An 18,146-nucleotide genomic window follows, 5' to 3' on the forward strand; every position below is an offset into this window, starting at 1 on the left:
ACTCAAGAGAAACTGGCATACAAGAAGTGGATGACTCTTGCGATCGCGGAAGAGAAGTTTATTTACCAGAGAGCTCGAATCAAATGGTTTGAGTGTGGAGACCTTAACACTGCTTTCTTCCACAGGGTGATGGCAACCCGCAGAGCAATGAATCAGATTCATTATCTGATTGATCCGCAAGGAGAGAGAATTTCCAGTCCTGAAACAGTGAAACTCCATTGTGTGTCCTATTACCAGGACCTGATTGGAAGTCACCCTACAACACTTACCTCAGATGAGATTGATCGAACAAGGGAGCTTATGCCTTTCAGACTGACGGAGAATCTTCAGGATCATCTAATTGCTGAAATCACTGACTCCGAGATAAAGAGAGAATTTTTCTCCACGCCTGCCAACAAGACCCCTCGTCCGGATGGTTTCACGGGTGAATTCTATAGAGCTTCCTGGGATATCATTGGGGCCGATCTTACTGCAGCAGTCCAAGAGTTCTTTCGTCATGGTAACCTGCTCAAGCAAATCAATGCGACGGCACTGATCCTGATTCCTAAGGAAATAGGTGCAGACAGGGTAACTAACTTCAGACCTATCTCGTGCTGCAACGTCATCTCTAAGGTGATTTCCAAGATCTTTGCTCGTCGAATGGAAGATATCCTTCCCATGATGATCTCCAACTCTCAGTCAGCGTTTGTCAAAGGCAGACTTCTCGTTGAAAATGTTCTGTTAGCTTCTGAGATGGTCCAAGATTTTGGTAGAAGTAATGTCTCTCCACGTGCTCTATTGAAGGTAGACCTGAGGAAGGCTTTTGATTGTGTTCATTGGGACTTCATCTTAAAGATTCTCGAGATTGCTCAGTTTCCCCCTAAATTCATAAAATGGGTGGAACAATGTGTCACCACCACCTCCTTCTCGGTCAACATTAATGGAGAGTTATGCGGCTATTTCAAAGGTGGAAGAGGACTGAGGCAGGGGGACCCTCTCTCTCCCACCCTGTTTTTTATAGCCATGGAAGCTCTTTCTAATCTCATCAGCCAGCGCTTTGCTTCGAGACGAATAGGGTATCATCCCCTGGGCAGGGACCCCATCGTCTCCCATCTTGCTTTTGCTGATGATCTCATGGTGTTCTTTGATAGAGGAAGCAACTCTCTTCAAGAGATTGCTTGTTTACTGGATGAGTTCAAGTCACTCTCAGGTCTAAGCATGAATCGTGACAAATCCACGCTCTTTGTAGCAGGAATTCCTCCAGAGGATCGGGACCATCTAGCACTCTCCGGCTTTCACATTGGATCTTTTCCTGTGCGGTATCTTGGGCTGCCTCTCCTTCATCGCAAACCCAGGAAAGCTGATTATTCACCTCTTCTGGACAATATCAAGACTCGATTCTCCTTTTGGTCCACTAAAGTGCTTTCTTTTGCAGGCAGGCTTCAACTTATCTCAGCAGTGATTTACAACTCTGTTAACTTCTGGTCTTCTGCTTTTGCTCTTCCTAAAGGTTGTCTTAGAGCCATTGAATCCATGTGTAACTCGTTCATTTAGTGTGGAAACATGGAAAAACGGGCCACAGCAAAAGTCTCCTGGAAAGATATCTGCCTTCCTAAAAAGGAAGGAGGGCTTGGTCTCAGAAATTTCTCTGTTTGGAACAAAGCGCGTAACCTGAAACTGGTTTGGATATTGTTTCAGAACAGCAGTTCTATCTGGGTTGTATGGATGAAGAAGCATATGCTAAAAAGCAACAACTTCTGGACTGCTCAAGTGAGTTCAGGGGCTTCTTGGATGTGGAAATTTCTCAATGCCTTGAAGCTGATGGTCAAACCTTTATTGGGATGTACTATAGGTGATGGGAATACTGCAAGTTATTGGTTTGATAACTGGTCTTGTCTGGGACCTCTGTTTGATGTCATTGGTAGTGATGGACCGAGACTAATGGGTATCCCATGGGAAGCGACTGTTGCTTAAGGAACTGGTCTGCAAGGTTGGAGACTTCCATCCCACAGGACCAGAAATGCTCTGCTCTTATCAATCCGCAACGCTCTCCTCATGGTGGATCCTCCCCATGAATCAGCAGGTGTTGATTGTTACTCCTGGGGACCAGAAGGGCAGCGAAAAGAGTTCTTTAACACTAAGATAACCTGGGAAGCTGTGAGACCTTCATCGGGGAGCAAGGAATGGAGAAAGGCAATCTGGTTTAAGAGGGCTATCCCAAAGCACTCCTTCACGTTCTGGGTTGCGAATCGTGATAGACTCCCAGTGCAGTCGAGACTACTCAGTTGGGGAATCAATATAGACGCTGCCTGTGTTTTAGGCTCTAAAGAAATAGAGAACAGGGACCATCTGTTCCAGCATTGTGACTACTCTTTCCAACTCTGGGGTCTTGTTTTCACGCGCCTTGGTCAACCAAACCTCATCTTCTCCTCCTGGCAAACTCTGATCAGCTGGCTTATCGGTACTACATTTGGTTTGTTGTCCACGCTTAAGAAACTGGTCACCCAAGCAACTATCTATCTTATCTGGAAGGAACGCAACACTCTCTCACGGTGGTGTTCTCTCTACCCCTGATTCTCTGTTTCCAGTTCTTGACAGAACAATCAGGGACATTCTACTAGCTCATCAGCATAGCAAACAAGGCAAAGGGCTACTTCTCAAATGGCTTGCCCATTTCTATTGACTCGTATTATTCGGATATGTAATCTAATCTTTATTTCCTGAAGCAGTTTGTCTCCTATAACGATCAGCTTTTTACTTATATAAACTTGTGTAAACCTCAAGTTCCTTTTGGTAATATAATAATAGTTATCAAAAAAAAAAAAATCGACATTGAATGAAAGATATTATTATTGTTTCTATTTCTGAATCCAAAACAATTAAATCTTTAAGTTTAAAAGGAAAACATAAATTGATTTGGTAAAGATATTTTAGAAATATTTTAGTTATTGCAATTTTGTCCAAAATTTTAGAGATTAACTTTGTAATTTAGTAAAAAGAAAGAACACCAAATCCAAACAAAACAAAACAAAAATAAAATAAACTATACAGATTCATAGTGGTGATGCCAGTCACCGACCGTGATAAGTGGTTTTGATTGTTACGAGGAGTTGCAGCGTTACGAGGAAGAGAGAGGGGGAAAAAACCATACGCAGTGTCATTGTTTTATCAACGCGCCTTTTACTATTTTTCTCATTATAGTACATGACTTATAAAAACCATAGTTAAAGAAAATTTTCTACGAGCATCTTAATTTGAGATAAAACAAAGAGTTTTAAATGCAGAGAGAACGAATGAGACTTGAAAGGAGCGACGCTTTGAGATCTAGGATACAACTTTCTTTTTCTTATTCTTTCTTCTTGTTTCTTCAATAATTTTGAAGTATACGAACATGGAATCTAATGGTGTGTCGCTACCGTTGATCCACAAGCATGTTATGATGCCTTGTAATGATCTGCGGCAAGGTGCTTGTTGTGGACGCTTTGGATTTACCAATGGTGGCTATTTACTGCAAAAGCTGTGACTTCTTTGTTCACAGGAAATGTGTGGACGAGTCCCCCGAATATATTGAACACTCATCTCACGCCGTTCACCCTCTTAAGCTTCAACAAAGTAAACCAGACCATGCATGTGATTTATACAAGCAGAGGATCGTAAGTCTATGCTATAGTTGTGATATTTGTGACCTTGATCTGGACCTATGTTGTGCAAAGTACCCACCACCAGAGGTTATTGACGTTTCCGAGACGCATCCCCACAAGCTCACCCTTCTCAAAGAGGAGATCGACTTTGATTGTGATGCAAACTGTGGGGATGAGGGTTATGGGTTTCCTTACAAATGTCATGAATGTGATGTAGCCTTCCATATTGATTGCGTAGGAATCCGTCCGAGACAAAACCCCCGTCAGAGGTAAACCACTCTTACCACCCCTTACACCCACTTAAGCTCCACAAAGGTCCACCACCGGAATATTCTGATGGCAAATGTCGTCTTTGCGCAACTAAGTTTTACTTTGATAGATTGTTTTATCATTGTTCTTCTTGAAACTTCAGCTTGGATATACATTGTGTTTTAAACTCACCACCACAATCTGTTATGGATTTCAAAGTTCATGCTCACCAACTCATGTTCCGCCCAAGACTTGATTCTTTTACATGTAATGCTTGCGGGTTGAGTGGAGATCGAAGCCCTTATATATGTGTTGAATGTGATTTCATGATACATCAAGAATGCCTTGCCCTTCCACGCCTCATAAACATCCACTATAAGAAAACATGCATTTTGAGACTATAGTTTGTGACTTCTTTTTTGGTCACAAATAATTGTAACGTTTTTAGGACGAATTTATGACTAATATACGACTACACAAACAACAGTGGCAAAACAGTCACAGAATTACGACGAACATTTGTAGTCTGCAAATGGTCTCATATTTGTGACTACTATAAGACTATTAACTGACTATATCATTGTAGTCCTAAAATAGTCGCAATTTGTGACGAATTAGAGACGCTTGTTTTAGTCTGGAGTTTTAGTCACAAAAGTAGTCCCACATTTGCTACTTGTTTGTGACTTCAAGTGTCTTCACTATATCAATTTTTACTCGTTAAATTAAGAGGTCTTTTTTATAATTCTAGCGAGTGATTGCAGAAATCATATGTTTTTTGAAGGCTTTAAATTTTTGTGGTTTGTCTCATAAAATAGCGTTACAAAATAGTCACATTTTGAGACTATTTTGTTAATCATTTGGGACAATTATGTGATTAACTTGCTACTAACACCTAAAATTGTGACAAATTTGTTTCTTTTTACCGACGCTTGATAATTATTTATGTATATTCAACAGTAATGACTTATAAAATTTGTTAAAGTATTAAATTCTACATTAGTATGACTATTTTAGACAATGAATCATTATTATATCAAAAAGAAATCTAATTTCTAATGTTTAAGAAAATATATTTGCAACTTACATAACATATTAACATGTATAAGTATTACATGTGATTTCCATGTATTGTTTGTGATTGTTTTGTAATTTCTAACTTTACTTACCATATCAAGTTTTTACTTATTAAACTTGTAGATAGTGGTTAGAAATCTAATATATATGTGTGATTGTCAAGTAATTTGTAAAATTTGGTGGCTCTTAAACTTAAAATTTGATATGTATAAGTTTGTGATTCATAATAGGGTCACAAAAGAGTTACACTTTGCGACTATTATACTAATACGGTAACATATTTGCGACTAGTTTGCCACCACTTTGCTACTAACACCTGAGATTGTGACGATTTTGCTACGTTTTACCAACGCCTAACGACTTTATTTATATATTCAACAATTGAGAATTGTAAAATATGTTAAGTTATTTGTTTCTACATAGATATGAACTACTTTAGACACTGAGTCATTATAATACCAACTAATTTCCTATGTTTTAAAAAATATTTGCAACTTATATAACATGTATAAGTATTACATGTGCTTTCCATGTATTGTTTGTGATTGTTTTGTAATTTCTAACTTTACTTACCATATCAAGTTTTTACTTATTAAACTCATAGATGGTTTGTTAGAAATCTAATATGTGTGATTGTCAAGCAATTTGTAAAATCCGGTGGCCCTTAAACTTAAAATTTGATATGTATAAGTTTGTGATTCATAATAGGGTCACAAAAGAGTTACACTTTGCGACTATTATACTAATACGGTAACATATTTGCGACTAGTTTGCCACCACTTTGCTACTAACACCTGAGATTGTGACGATTTTGCTACGTTTTATCAACGCCTAACGACTTTATTTATATATTCAACAATTGAGAATTGTAAAATATGTTAAGTTATTTGTTTCTACATAGATATGAACTACTTTAGACACTGAGTCATTATAATACCAACTAATTTCCTATGTTTTAAAAAATATTTGCAACTTATATAACATGTATAAGTATTACATGTGCTTTCCATGTATTGTTTGTGATTGTTTTGTAATTTCTAACTTTACTTACCATATCAAGTTTTTACTTATCAAACTCATAGATGGTTGTTAGAAATCTAATATGTGTGATTGTCAAGCAATTTGTAAAATCCGGTGGCCCTTAAACCTTAAATTTGATATGTATAAGTTTGTGATTAATACAATAGGGTCATAAAACAGTCACACTTTGTGACTATTTTACTAATACGGTCACATATTTGCGACTAGGATGCCATCATTGTGCTACTAACACCTGACATTGTGATGAATTTGCTACTTTTTACCAACACCTAATGAATTTATTTATATATTTAACAATAGAGAAATGTAAAATATGTTAATTTATTTGTTTCTACATATATATGAACTACTTTAGACACTGAGTGATTATAATACCAAAACACTTTTTGTTTCCAATGTTTAGAAAAAAATATTTTCAACTTACATAACATGTATAAGTATTACTTGTTTGCCCAAAAAAAAAAGTATAAGTGTTACTTATGATTTTATGTAATATTTGTATGCATAGGTTTGGACTGTTAGTGCTTTTAAATGCTTATTGCCAATTTTTCTTAGATTTTTTTTAATTCTAATCATAATTATAAAACTCTAAACGAATAATATAATGTAACTTTGTGTATATATATATATACTCAAAACTGAAATCCATCACTTTTAAAAATAAAAGTGTTTTCTTTATAAATCTAATACTTTTTAAAATCATATCTAATACTTTTCAAAATCTAAACCCCCAATATCTAAATTATAATATTAAATGATAGCAAATTACCAAAATTTTATCAAAAAAAAGAAAAGAAAATTTTCTCATTGGCTAATCCTAAATGGCAAGGATTGTCATTTGGTTTATCATCCACCATTGATTGAGTTAATCTAACGGACCAAAATCATCTCTTGTTTTCCTTCCTTTCTTGTGCTCATCGTGTCTTCTTTCCTTTTCTCTAGAGAAAATAATTTTTTCTTTTTTCTCATCTTCTCTCTTTCCTTTGTTTTTACGGAGCTTAGAAACAGAGTATGTCTAAGGAGCTGTTGTTTTCACCGGACATGACACAAAGGTACAAGCTTTTCACCTTCTCTCTCTCTTTCTCAATCTGTTTATTTGCTTGAGATTGACTGAATCTGGAGAAATCATGTATGTTTTAATTATTTCTTTGATTTATATTTTAGGTTTCATCGACAGATCTGAAGAATTAGTGTCAACGACAACGTCAGAAGTGGTGGATCTGAAGACCCTTGTGTCAACGACGACGTCGGAGGTGGTAGATCTGAAGACCCTTGTGTCAACGATGACGTCGGAGATGGTGGTGGAAGTGGAGGACCACCGCAGATGCACACACTTTTTACGGTCGCCGCTACATTTTGAAGCTTCCGCCTGTTCACCACCAATACATCTCGATTTCTCTACCGTCACATCTCTAACCAAGTTGAGGATATAAGAAATTTTCTGCAGCTTCTGTGTGAAGCTTCAATACACCATCCTTGTTTTTCGAGGCTTCATCATCCACTGAATCTAGGCAATATTCGCTTACCATCTTAGAATACCGATTTTTTTGGGAGGATTACATTATTTTCTTACTCTATCTTGCATGGTACCGAAAATGGATACATAAAAGCGATTTATAAATGTAGAAAGTGTGTAACATATTAAAACGTATATATATGTATATAGTTATATATTTATATATATGTTAAGAGTTTACAATCAACATCAAAACCATATTCAAAACAAAAAAACAATTTTCTTAGATGTTGATTGGTTCTCCCGCTATCATTCGCCTAGCGGTTGATAGCGGGCGGTTGCATTTGTTAGAGGTTGGTACCATTTATAGAAATCACTTCATACTTCTTCAAACCGCTCGAAATCACTGAATTTCAAACGGTTGCGGGCGGTTGCGTTTGTTTTTAAAAAGGAAAGAAACTAAAAAAGGAAAATCTACAAAATTAAAATATGTATTATCAAATCCTATATATATTCATGTTAATTCTCAAATAATCATTCTTTAACTGTAATTTTCTAATATTAATAATTATATGTGTTTCAGTATAAAATTTATTTGTTTAATATTGGAATAATTATTTTGTATTTATATTTAGTAATTATTTATGGTTCTTAATTATTAATTATGTTTAAAATTTTTGTACTTTTTCAAAATATAGTTTTTGAAGAAATATTATCATAATTGGACCAAACCAAAATTGTTTGTATTCATTGAAGAAATCATTATTATAAAAATAATCCAGAAGATCTAAAAAATCAAGCATTGCCATTTAATTTGTTACACTACTTGATACAATTTTTGGTGATTAGACAAATGCATAAAGTAATAACTATTTCACTCTGAAATTTATTTATTTATTGAAGAATTACTCTAGTACTTTTTATGATATTTAATTATTAATCAAGTTTAATAAAGTTTTTGATGTTTTAAAACTTTTATATAATTATATACATTTATTATGTTTTAACTGCTATTGTACCCGCTGGTCAACCAGTCGTAAAACTTCCGGAAACTCACTCATTTTAAAAAGTTAAACTAGTCTTTCAAAACGCTTAATAACACTTGAAACCACAACTGCCAGCTTCCGCAAACTCCCACAACCGCAACCGCAAACATTGCGTTTGAACCAATCAGACCCTTAAACAACACAAATCTTATACACTTATTAAGTTTAGTTAACATTACAATGCTCAAAGTACCATCATATTCTCATTTTCATTAGTTCCATTTAGGTTATATTACATTTATGGGATCATGAAAAAAATTGAATGATATTCACTAAATTACAATATATCAAATTTTAAGTTATAACTTGCCAAATATATCTTTATGTTGTTAAGTTTATTATTTATTACGCTTCAAAGATTCCGAGTGTTTTAAAAACAAAATCGGATATTTATATATATTAAAACTTTCTGTAAGATAATAACGTCGCTATTTTATTATTTATAGAGTTATTAATTTATCGAATTATATTTACCCAAAAAAAACAATTTAGGACCAAAGAAATATATAAACTTATCGAGATACTTATTTATCGAGTATTAATTTATAGAGGTTATATTGTAATGTATTCAAAGAGTTTTACAAGAAATATTTTCTACAACATTTCTGCACTTTTATAAAGTTTTGATCTTATGAAATTTTCAAAACGGAAAACGGATCTCCGATCTTGTAACCTCAAAACGACGATTTATTTTTTTTTTTTCAAAAAAAAATATATATATATATATATATATTATTTATTTATTTTCATGAAATACAAAATATTAATTCCGAATTATCTGTGTTTTTTTTTTTTTGCATTGATGGATATTTAAAGTGAGTTGTAAAGGGTGATTTCATTTTAATGTTCTAATTCAAAGTGTCATTTAAAGGGTAACCAATATTTAGCTTAAATTTGTTCATAGGAGACTAATTCTTTCAACCCAAATCTTATATATTGACCCAATATAACCAAAAAAGGATTTAAAATGAATTCCAATCCATATATACAAGGTAAAAATCTTGTCAAATTTATGAAATAGTTGAATACCAGGTTGTGAAACCCTACATTGAGATATAATTATCTCAATCACCTCCCCCACTCAACCTCTATATAAACATAAACCTAGAAATGTACTTTTATCATCATATTCTCAGATTTAGCTTTCTCTTTTATCTTATAACCCAATCTTTATATTAACCTCAGATTTGTTACAAATCAAAATAAAAAAGAGGAGAGAGAGAGAGATAAAACAGACAACAAAAAGGGTTCTCTTTGGTTAAGTGCTTGCATGTCTTTTCCAATTGATCTCTAAATTTTTTGCCTTTTGGTCAGTAATTTTTTTTTTGTCACTTCTGTAACAACAATGGCGGAGTTAAACCCATAAAAGGAGTCTTTCTAAAACACATCCTCTTGGCTTCTTCAGTAAATCCCCAGGTAAAACCTTCAAATCCCAAAATTCAATTGAAACACTTCGAATTTAAAAAAATAAAAAAAATAAAACAGAAATCAAGAAAGACAAACATCTTCAATTTTTTTTTTTAAATCCAACCTTTAGGCTAAATCCATGTTTATGTTGTACCATTTCTTGAAATTAGCTTCAGAATGGTTAATTGATTGATCTGTTTGTATGTGTTTTGGCTGTAGGTTCACTAACCGGAGGAGGGAGCTTTATAGAAAAAAACTAATCTAGAACGGATATAGAATTATAGATCATTGCAAGATCAAAGAACATGTACAAATGTTTTATCTATGACTGCCATTAAAAGAAAAGAAATACGTGAAAAAGAACTCCACACACAATTCCACACACAATTAGAGGGGAGAAATCAAGTTTCGTTCTTAATTAATTATAGTAGAAGTTAATCCGATTGAAAAACAGATTATTTAAATAAAATAAAAAGATAATTAAATCAAATATGGTAACAAAATTGGATCATTCGAACAAGACTCGTATGAAACGTCGAAATGTCGAATAAACTTACATTAATTATGGGGTTGGTTATAAGAAACCGAAGTAAAAAAAAACAAAGGGTTCAATTGTACATAACTCACGAAAGGATTATATATCTCATTTCACATTACGATTATTAAGCAAACCAATATCAGAGATCGATGTGAATGAGAATCAATGGAGTAGTCAAAATGACAAAAAAAAAAAAAGTTGGGTTACGATGTATATTCTATCATGTTAATAATGTATACTCTTTTGAACTGTAAGAAGAACAACACACGATGGCAAAATATTCAAAACTCTGTTTGCTTCACAGCCGTTTTGCTCATCCTATATTGGTTTCAACCGGTAATTTAGTCGATTACGTATTCTCATTCTTAGCCTAATCATATTGGTATTATATGCATATTTCTTTTAATTTTATCTCTAATGGTGATAACTGTTTAATTTGGATACCAAAGATTGAGGGGACAATGTGATATGTGTTGCAAAGCAACGTTCGGGAAACAAATCTGTGGATAATGCAAACAAGAGAGCACCGGATTACATTGTCACTGCCGTCGCTAAGCATCTGATATTGACCATAATAACATGAATTATCCATGACAAACAAGCCTCTCGATCTTATATACTTAATGAGAGACGATGCAACAACTTCATTTCTTGGTACTATATATATATATATATATATATATATATATTTTTTGAATTTAATGTTAAATTATATATATATATATATATATATATATGTTGTTATTTTCTTTTTGCTTGGTGTGATGAATTATTGATTTTGATACATTTCTTGTAATATTTCCCTTGTGATAACGTATTCATATTGTGCGCTTCACAATGATTATGTAAGTTCGCTATGATCGATAACATTTTATTTAATGTGTTTTTAAGAATCTCAAAGAAAATAATAATACTATATATAAAAAGAGAAAATATATGTTGATCATGTTGTATTAGTTCATTAGCTAGTGTTCTCCTAAAGGCTAAAGCTGACTGATCAAAGGTATATATTGTAAGGGTGTTTTACTGGATTTGATATTTTCAATATGTTTTAGGCTTTTAGCTATAGTGTAATTATAAATGAATTCAGATGCATTTTTTTAATGAGTTTTGATGAGTCTCGCTACAACAAACTATCTAACATGGAATCGAAGATAGAAAGCAACAAAAATAAAAACAAATATCGGGTAATTAACATGCATTGTTAAAAATTTGTGTGTATTTGTATGATGATTTTTGAATTCTAAACGGTAATTTTTGTTAAACACTTAAACTAGATTTGTATCGTACATATTTTTGAATTCTTTATTTATGACAATTCCAAATAAAATGTAAGATTTTGTCGTCTTTCCAAACAAAAACAAAAAATTTTATAGCGCTTCTGTTGTAAAACACTTAGTGGACTCCATCGACCGGCCCGTTTACTGTCCATGTTGTGAGGCTTGTTTGGTCAAGACCACAAAGGCCCATCGGTCCATTGTCTTAGTCTATTGTCAGTCTAATACAAACACTATATATATACAAACATTATATATATGTAACTTCATTCGATTGTTTATGAATAAGAACAAGAGATTTCATTCCCTAAAAATCTCTAGTTTATGAAAAGTTATCAGCACGATTGCCCTAAAGATCCAGCTGAGTAAAACCCTAAAACCCTAATCGGCCGCCGCCTCTATCTCTTGCCCGATCAGACCCTAAAACCACCACCTCTTTCTTCCCTTATTCGTTTGAAGACTTTGCGGCTGTTCGGACATATGATATGTTCGTGATTTAGTCCTTGTTCGTTGAAGCTCATGTTCGGCGATCAGTTTGTGTTCAAGGGCAAGCAAGGTTTGTGATCAAAGTTTTGTTGGAGTTTTGTTCGAGCTTCGTGGTCCGGGGGAAGCTCTGTTCGGGAATCAAGCAAGGTTAAAACCGTGGTCTTTAGCTCCCGGTTCATATCCAGTCAGACCCCAAACAGTGGAAGGTAAACTATGATTAAACCTCCTTAGAACCTATAAAATCGAATTTGGTACTTAATCTATAAAAACCCCTAATCCTAAAAGTAGACAATCAACAAACAAGTTCTTATTTTCCTAAAACCCTAAAACTTAAAATCGGATTGTGGAAGGCTTTAGGCTGTTTAGTTTGCTTGCAATTGCACCAACTATATTATGATTAAAATCCGGTTGTATTGCTTGTTGTTGATTGTTTGATTTGATGCATGCATAATTGTTAAAAATCGAATCATGCATAAGAAATTATAAAATCGGCTGCATAGATATTGTTTCTAGGATTGGTAAAATCGAACCTAGTATAAGAAGAGCATTGAACCGTTTATAGGGTATTATAAAATCGTTTATTACATAAACTGTTTCTGCATATAATCAAGCTGCATGAACCCTAAAAATCTAAATTAAAATCGGGATCCTAGAGAAAATCTAGGTCCCTAAACTATTTGTTTAATTTTCTAACTAGGTTTGAACCCGCGGCACACCGCGGGATAATCTTTTTTATAAATTGAATATTTAATATATTTTAGTTTTTTTATATTTTTAATTTTTATAGTATCATATTTTATTTGCTGTGTCATCAAATTTATCATAACTAAATTTAAAACTTTATTACCTATCAAAATAGTATTGTTTTTCTATTGTGCTATTTTTTATTAGTCCAAATTGGTGATTTTGTTTTGTTTTTTTTTGTACTGAAAATTTTGCGCAATAATTCTTTAATAATAATATGTATGTAAATTCATCATATAATCATATTTATGTAAAATCTAATCCGCTCTATCACACAGCCTACAATATTATGAAATTATGTAAACCCTAACCCGTTCATATTTTAACCGGTAATCATAGTTTTATAGTTTAACCAATGTATTGTTAAAATATTTTATATATGAATGCAACTAAAAAGAAAATCTTACTTCCATCAGTTTAACAGTTTAATCTTTTATGCTGTTGACAACAAAAAAAATGCAACTATACACTTAACTCATAATATATATAATTTGGTCTAGATTTATGATTTCTACTGATGTTAAGTAATTAAGATTTAATATGTTAAATTTGAATTCTTCATATCTCTAAACTCTCTAATAGAACTCAAAAGAAAATCGGAAATTATTGCAGCATATGCGTAGCATTACATTTAGCTTTGTGGATTTACAACATTAGATGCTGACTATTATTTGGATTATTTAGCTTTGTGCATGTGTTAAGATTTCACAATATATTGTAGTTACCATATATACTAACTAACCCGTAATCACATTTAAACAGTTGGGTTCAACTATTTAACCCATTTACCCAAACAAAAACACGCGGACCCTATACTATTTGAATCGAATTGAATTCAATTTCTGATTTATTCCCTAATTGTCCTTTTTAATTTTAATTAGTGTTTTCTAAATGCATAAATTGAATGGCAATTGAAGTAAATAAAACCATAATTTTGGACATTCTTAATTTTGTACTCCTCTTTTAATAGTATAAAGATTGGAAAAGGAAAAGTTAAGTAAAAGGAAATTTTCTAAATTATCTAAGAAAAGGAAAATTGCTAAAACCTAAATTGTGCATATTTCCTGTTCATACTAGAACTTGTCTAGGATTGTTTTTTATGCATATTAGCCACGAAATTATGTAATAAAACAAGACATTATCTACTAAAATAATCGGTATGGTTCGGTCTTAAATACCGCATGTCCCAAACAAAAATAAATCCATGGTTCGGTCTTAAATACCGCATGGCCTAGATTAAAATAATTGGCATGGTTCGGTCTCAAATACCGCATGGCCTAAGAGTAAAATAATTGCATGGTTTGGTCTCAAATACCGCATGGCAATAAACGGATGCATGTTTTGTATTTTATAATGGGCATTAAGATCAAAGGACCTATGAGAGTGAATTGAAAATGATAAATGATTGCACTGAAAATAGATATAAGGCGATCTTGCATATATGTCATGATCTTGCTGAGAGTCTCAAGAACCAATACCTTACAATAGAGAATCTTCTTGAGCTTTGGACAGAGTTGAAAAAACATATATGGACACCAAAAGACGGTGCTCCTACCAAAGACTCAATTTGATTGGAAAAACCTAAGGATCCAGGACTACAAATCCATGGATGAGTATAACTCAGAGCTATTTAAGATAGTCTCAATCCTAAGGTTATGTGGTAAGGAGGTTATTGAGGAAGACTTGCTAGAGAAGACATTCTCAACCTTTCACACCAATATCATACTGCTTCAGCAACAGTATCGTGAAAGGGGTTTTAATACTTATACAAGTCTTATCTCTTGTTTGCTGCTTGCTGAGCAAAACAATGATTTATTACTAATGAACAGTGCAATGAGACCTCCTGGTTCTGCCCCATTACCTGAAGCCCACAAAGTCGATTTGACTAAGAAAAGGCCCAAAGAACCCACAAAGCCCAAAGAGACTAACTACGAGCAAGTACCATGGCCGTGGCCGTGGTGGAAGAGGACGTGGTGGTCGTGGCAATTCCCAAGAGAACCACTATGTTGGTTACAGCCGTGGGAACCGGTCCGACTTTGGTCGTGGCCGTGGTAAAGGCCGCGGAATTCACAAACCGCAACACAAGCCTAAATCGGTTTATCACCGATATGGTATGGGAAATCATTGGGCTAAGACGTGCAGATCATCTAAGCATCTCATTGATCTCTATCAAGAGAGTTGAAAAGAATCCAAAAGCCCATTTGGTTCATCTCGATGGTGAAGGAGATTTCGACCATGAGAATGATGAACAATTAGATTGTGAAACTTCGGATTGTCTAGGAAAGGATAATTAAATTTAAAAATGTCTTGGTTTAATTTCTATATTTTATGCTTTGAATTTTATTTCTATGGTTTAAATTCAATTATTTTATTTCCTTCAATATAAAATTATTTGTTTATGTTTAAAAACATAAAATCTTGTCCATTTGAGAAATGGCTAAGGACAAGAAAATCATTGTGGTGGATAGTGGATTAAACCACACAGTTTTGAAGGATAAGAGATATTTTGCATAATCTCATAATGGAAAATGCCAATATTAGCAAGATAGCGGGTATAGCAAGTCTAAATGAAGGCTACGGCCAGGTATATATTTTATGGCACACATCTTGAACAAAGTGATGCTTTATATACACCCAGCTCAAAGAGAAGCTTATTGAGTTTTAAAGACATTCGTTTGAATGGTTTACATGTTGAAACTAAGGGTGAAGGAAACCAAGTGTTCCTATATATTACTAAGATCACCCAAGGATCTAAGAGAATCCTAGAGTCTATACCTTGCACTAGCCACTGGTTTTTACCATGCTAAGGATTAATATGATAGATGCTAATTTGGCAATTAACAAGATGTTCAATGAACGATTCACTTTATGGCATGACCGGATTGGCTATCCAGGTTCTAACATGATGCGTAAGAAGATATTAAATTCAAATGGGCACATCCTAAAAGAAAGAAGAGTTATCCCTAAAAATCTTACGTGTGTAGCATGTACACAAGGGAAACTCATTATAAGGCCATCACCAGTCAAAATAATTAAAGAGATTTTCCACTTAAGACTATACGTCTAGATAATACTGGTGAATTTACATCCCAAGCATTTAATGAATGTGTATGTCCATGGGGGGAAGTGTGGAACACCCTGTGGCACATGTCCATACACAAAATGGATTAGTTAAGTCCTTCATTAAACGGATACAATTGATTGCTCGACCATTACTCCTAAGGTCGAAGCTTCCTGTGTCGGCTTGGGGACACACAGTATAACATGCAGTAGAGCTTATACGCATCAGGCCATCTAGTGAAAATAAAGAATAAATATTCGCCATCCCAATTATTAATGGGTCATGAGCCAGACATATCCCATCTAAAGACATTCGGGTGTGCCGTTTATGTACCGATTGCATCATCACAGAAAATAAAGATGGGACCTCAAAGTAGGATGGGAATATATGTTGGATATGATTCTCCCACCATTGTTAAGTATCTTGGGCAAACTGCGGGTGATTTATTTAAGGCCAGATACACGGATTGTCAGTTTGCAGAATCTGAATTCCCTATGTTGGGTGGAGAGAAAGACAAGCTGGTCAAAGAAATATTATGGAATCAAACATCCTTACATTGGCAAGATCCTCGGACTCTAGCACGTGATGCAGATATCCAAAAGATTATGCATTTGCAAAAGCTAGCTATTCAATTGCCATATTCCTTTGCTGACCCAAAGAGAGTAACAAAATCGTACATACCAGCTTGTAATGCACCAGTACGTATTGATGTTCAGAAGGAACACAATAATCAAGTTGCTACAGAGTCTAAGGCCCGTTTGAAACAAGGTAGACCACTAGGTCCCAAAGATAAGAACCCTCGGAAATCTAAGAAAGGTGCAAATCAAACCGAGGTTAGGGAAAATGCAGAAAATGATAGACATGGCCGTGGCAAATCCTAAGGTACCAAGTGAGGTTCGGGACGCTGAACCTCAAGGACCTGAAGGTATTGATAATAATGAGATCTCAATAAATTATATCATGTCTAGAATAAAATGGAACCGTAAAGATGTCAACATCGATAAAATATTTGCATACAAGGTAGCACTTGAAAAAATGAGGATTTAGAGCCCACATCTATACTAGAGTGCACTCAAAGTAAAGATTGGCTAAAGTGGAAAGAAGCTATTGATGAGCAGCACAAGGATTTTCTCAAAGACCATGAATAGATTATGAGGAGACATACTTCCATGTGATGGATGCAACGACTTTTAGAAATCTAATAAGTCTGGCTATAAAAGAAAAACTGGATTTGCGGTTAATGGATGTTGTAACCGCATACTTATATGGTCGACTGGATAATGAAATTTATATGAGATTACCAGAAGGTTTTGAGCTCAAAGATAAGAGTAATTCTCGAGAACAGTACTGCATAAGGCTGAAAAAAATCCCTTTATGGACTGAAACAAAGTGGTCGAATGTGGTATAATCGATTAAGTGAATATTTAGTTAAAGAAGGCTATAAGAATGACCCAATCAGTTCATGTATATTTATAAAGAAGTTTGCAAACAAAGGGTTTGTAATAATAGCAGTTTATGTGAATGATTTAAACATCCTTGGGACCTCTGGTGAAATTGCCCAAACAGTAGAATATCTAAAGAAAGAATTTGAAATGAAAGACCTAGGCAAGACAAAATTCTGTTTGGGATTACAGCTTGAGTACATAAATAATGGAATCCTTGTGCATCAAATGGCATATACAGAAAAGGTAGTCAAGAGGTTTAATATGGACCAAGCTCACCCATTGACCAGCCCAATGGTAGTTAGGAGCTTAGACTTGGATAAAGATCCATTTGGTCCAAAGAAGGCCGATGAAGAAGTTCTCGGACTTGAAGTGCCATACATCAGTGCTATAGGAGCGTTAATGTTCTTGGCTAGCCACACTAGATCGGACATATGTTTTGCCGTGAACCTCCTAGCTAGATATAGCTTTCATCCAACCCAAAGGCACTGGGACGGAATTAAACATGTATTATGTTACCTACAAGGAATGTTAAATTTTGGGTTTATATTATACTAACTATAACAAAGAAAAGTTTAGTTGGTTTTGTTATTGCAGGTAATTTATCGGATCCACATAACGCAAGCCATGAGTGTGTATGGTTAAGGTCGATGACCCAGCACATTAGAGCAAATTGCGGTATGGTTGAGGACAAAGAGCCAACCG

General features: G+C 34.2%; 1 protein-coding gene, 2 long non-coding RNA genes and 1 pseudogene across 3 annotated transcripts; all 4 read left to right on the forward strand.

Annotated features, from left to right (window-relative positions):
* Positions 1–2,034: 2,034 nt before the first annotated feature.
* On the forward strand, positions 2,035–2,662 carry LOC147948580 (uncharacterized). Its single transcript, XM_087467697.1, has 2 exons — positions 2,035–2,452; positions 2,568–2,662. The coding sequence occupies exons 1-2, from the start codon at positions 2,035–2,037 to the stop codon at positions 2,660–2,662; spliced, it is 513 nt and encodes a 170-aa protein (XP_087323823.1).
* Positions 2,663–3,198: 536 nt separating this feature from the next.
* LOC109127213 (protein VACUOLELESS GAMETOPHYTES-like) lies at positions 3,199–4,330 on the forward strand (annotated as a pseudogene).
* Positions 4,331–6,906: 2,576 nt separating this feature from the next.
* Positions 6,907–7,687, forward strand: LOC147948581 (uncharacterized). Its single transcript, XR_015573690.1, has 2 exons — positions 6,907–7,036; positions 7,149–7,687. It is a non-coding gene; the product is annotated as an uncharacterized LOC147948581 (long non-coding RNA).
* Positions 7,688–9,606: 1,919 nt separating this feature from the next.
* Positions 9,607–10,383, forward strand: LOC147948582 (uncharacterized). The gene is made up of 2 exons (XR_015579187.1): positions 9,607–9,902; positions 10,113–10,383. It is a non-coding gene; the product is annotated as an uncharacterized LOC147948582 (long non-coding RNA).
* Positions 10,384–18,146: the final 7,763 nt, after the last annotated feature.

This window comes from Camelina sativa, chromosome 2, assembly GCF_030686135.1.
Source record: "Camelina sativa cultivar CO46 ecotype springtype chromosome 2, ASM3068613v1".
In the NCBI taxonomy this organism is placed as follows: domain Eukaryota; kingdom Viridiplantae; phylum Streptophyta; class Magnoliopsida; order Brassicales; family Brassicaceae; genus Camelina; species Camelina sativa.

Bases quoted from the DNA above. Each gene is read 5' to 3' on its own strand.
- LOC147948580 (XM_087467697.1), top strand. From the start codon at position 2,035: ATGGTGGATCCTCCCCATGAATCAGCAGGTGTTGATTGTTACTCCTGG. The intron at 2,453-2,567 runs GTTTGTTGTCCA...CTCTGTTTCCAG, and splicing joins GCTTATCGGTACTACATTTG to TTCTTGACAGAACAATCAGG.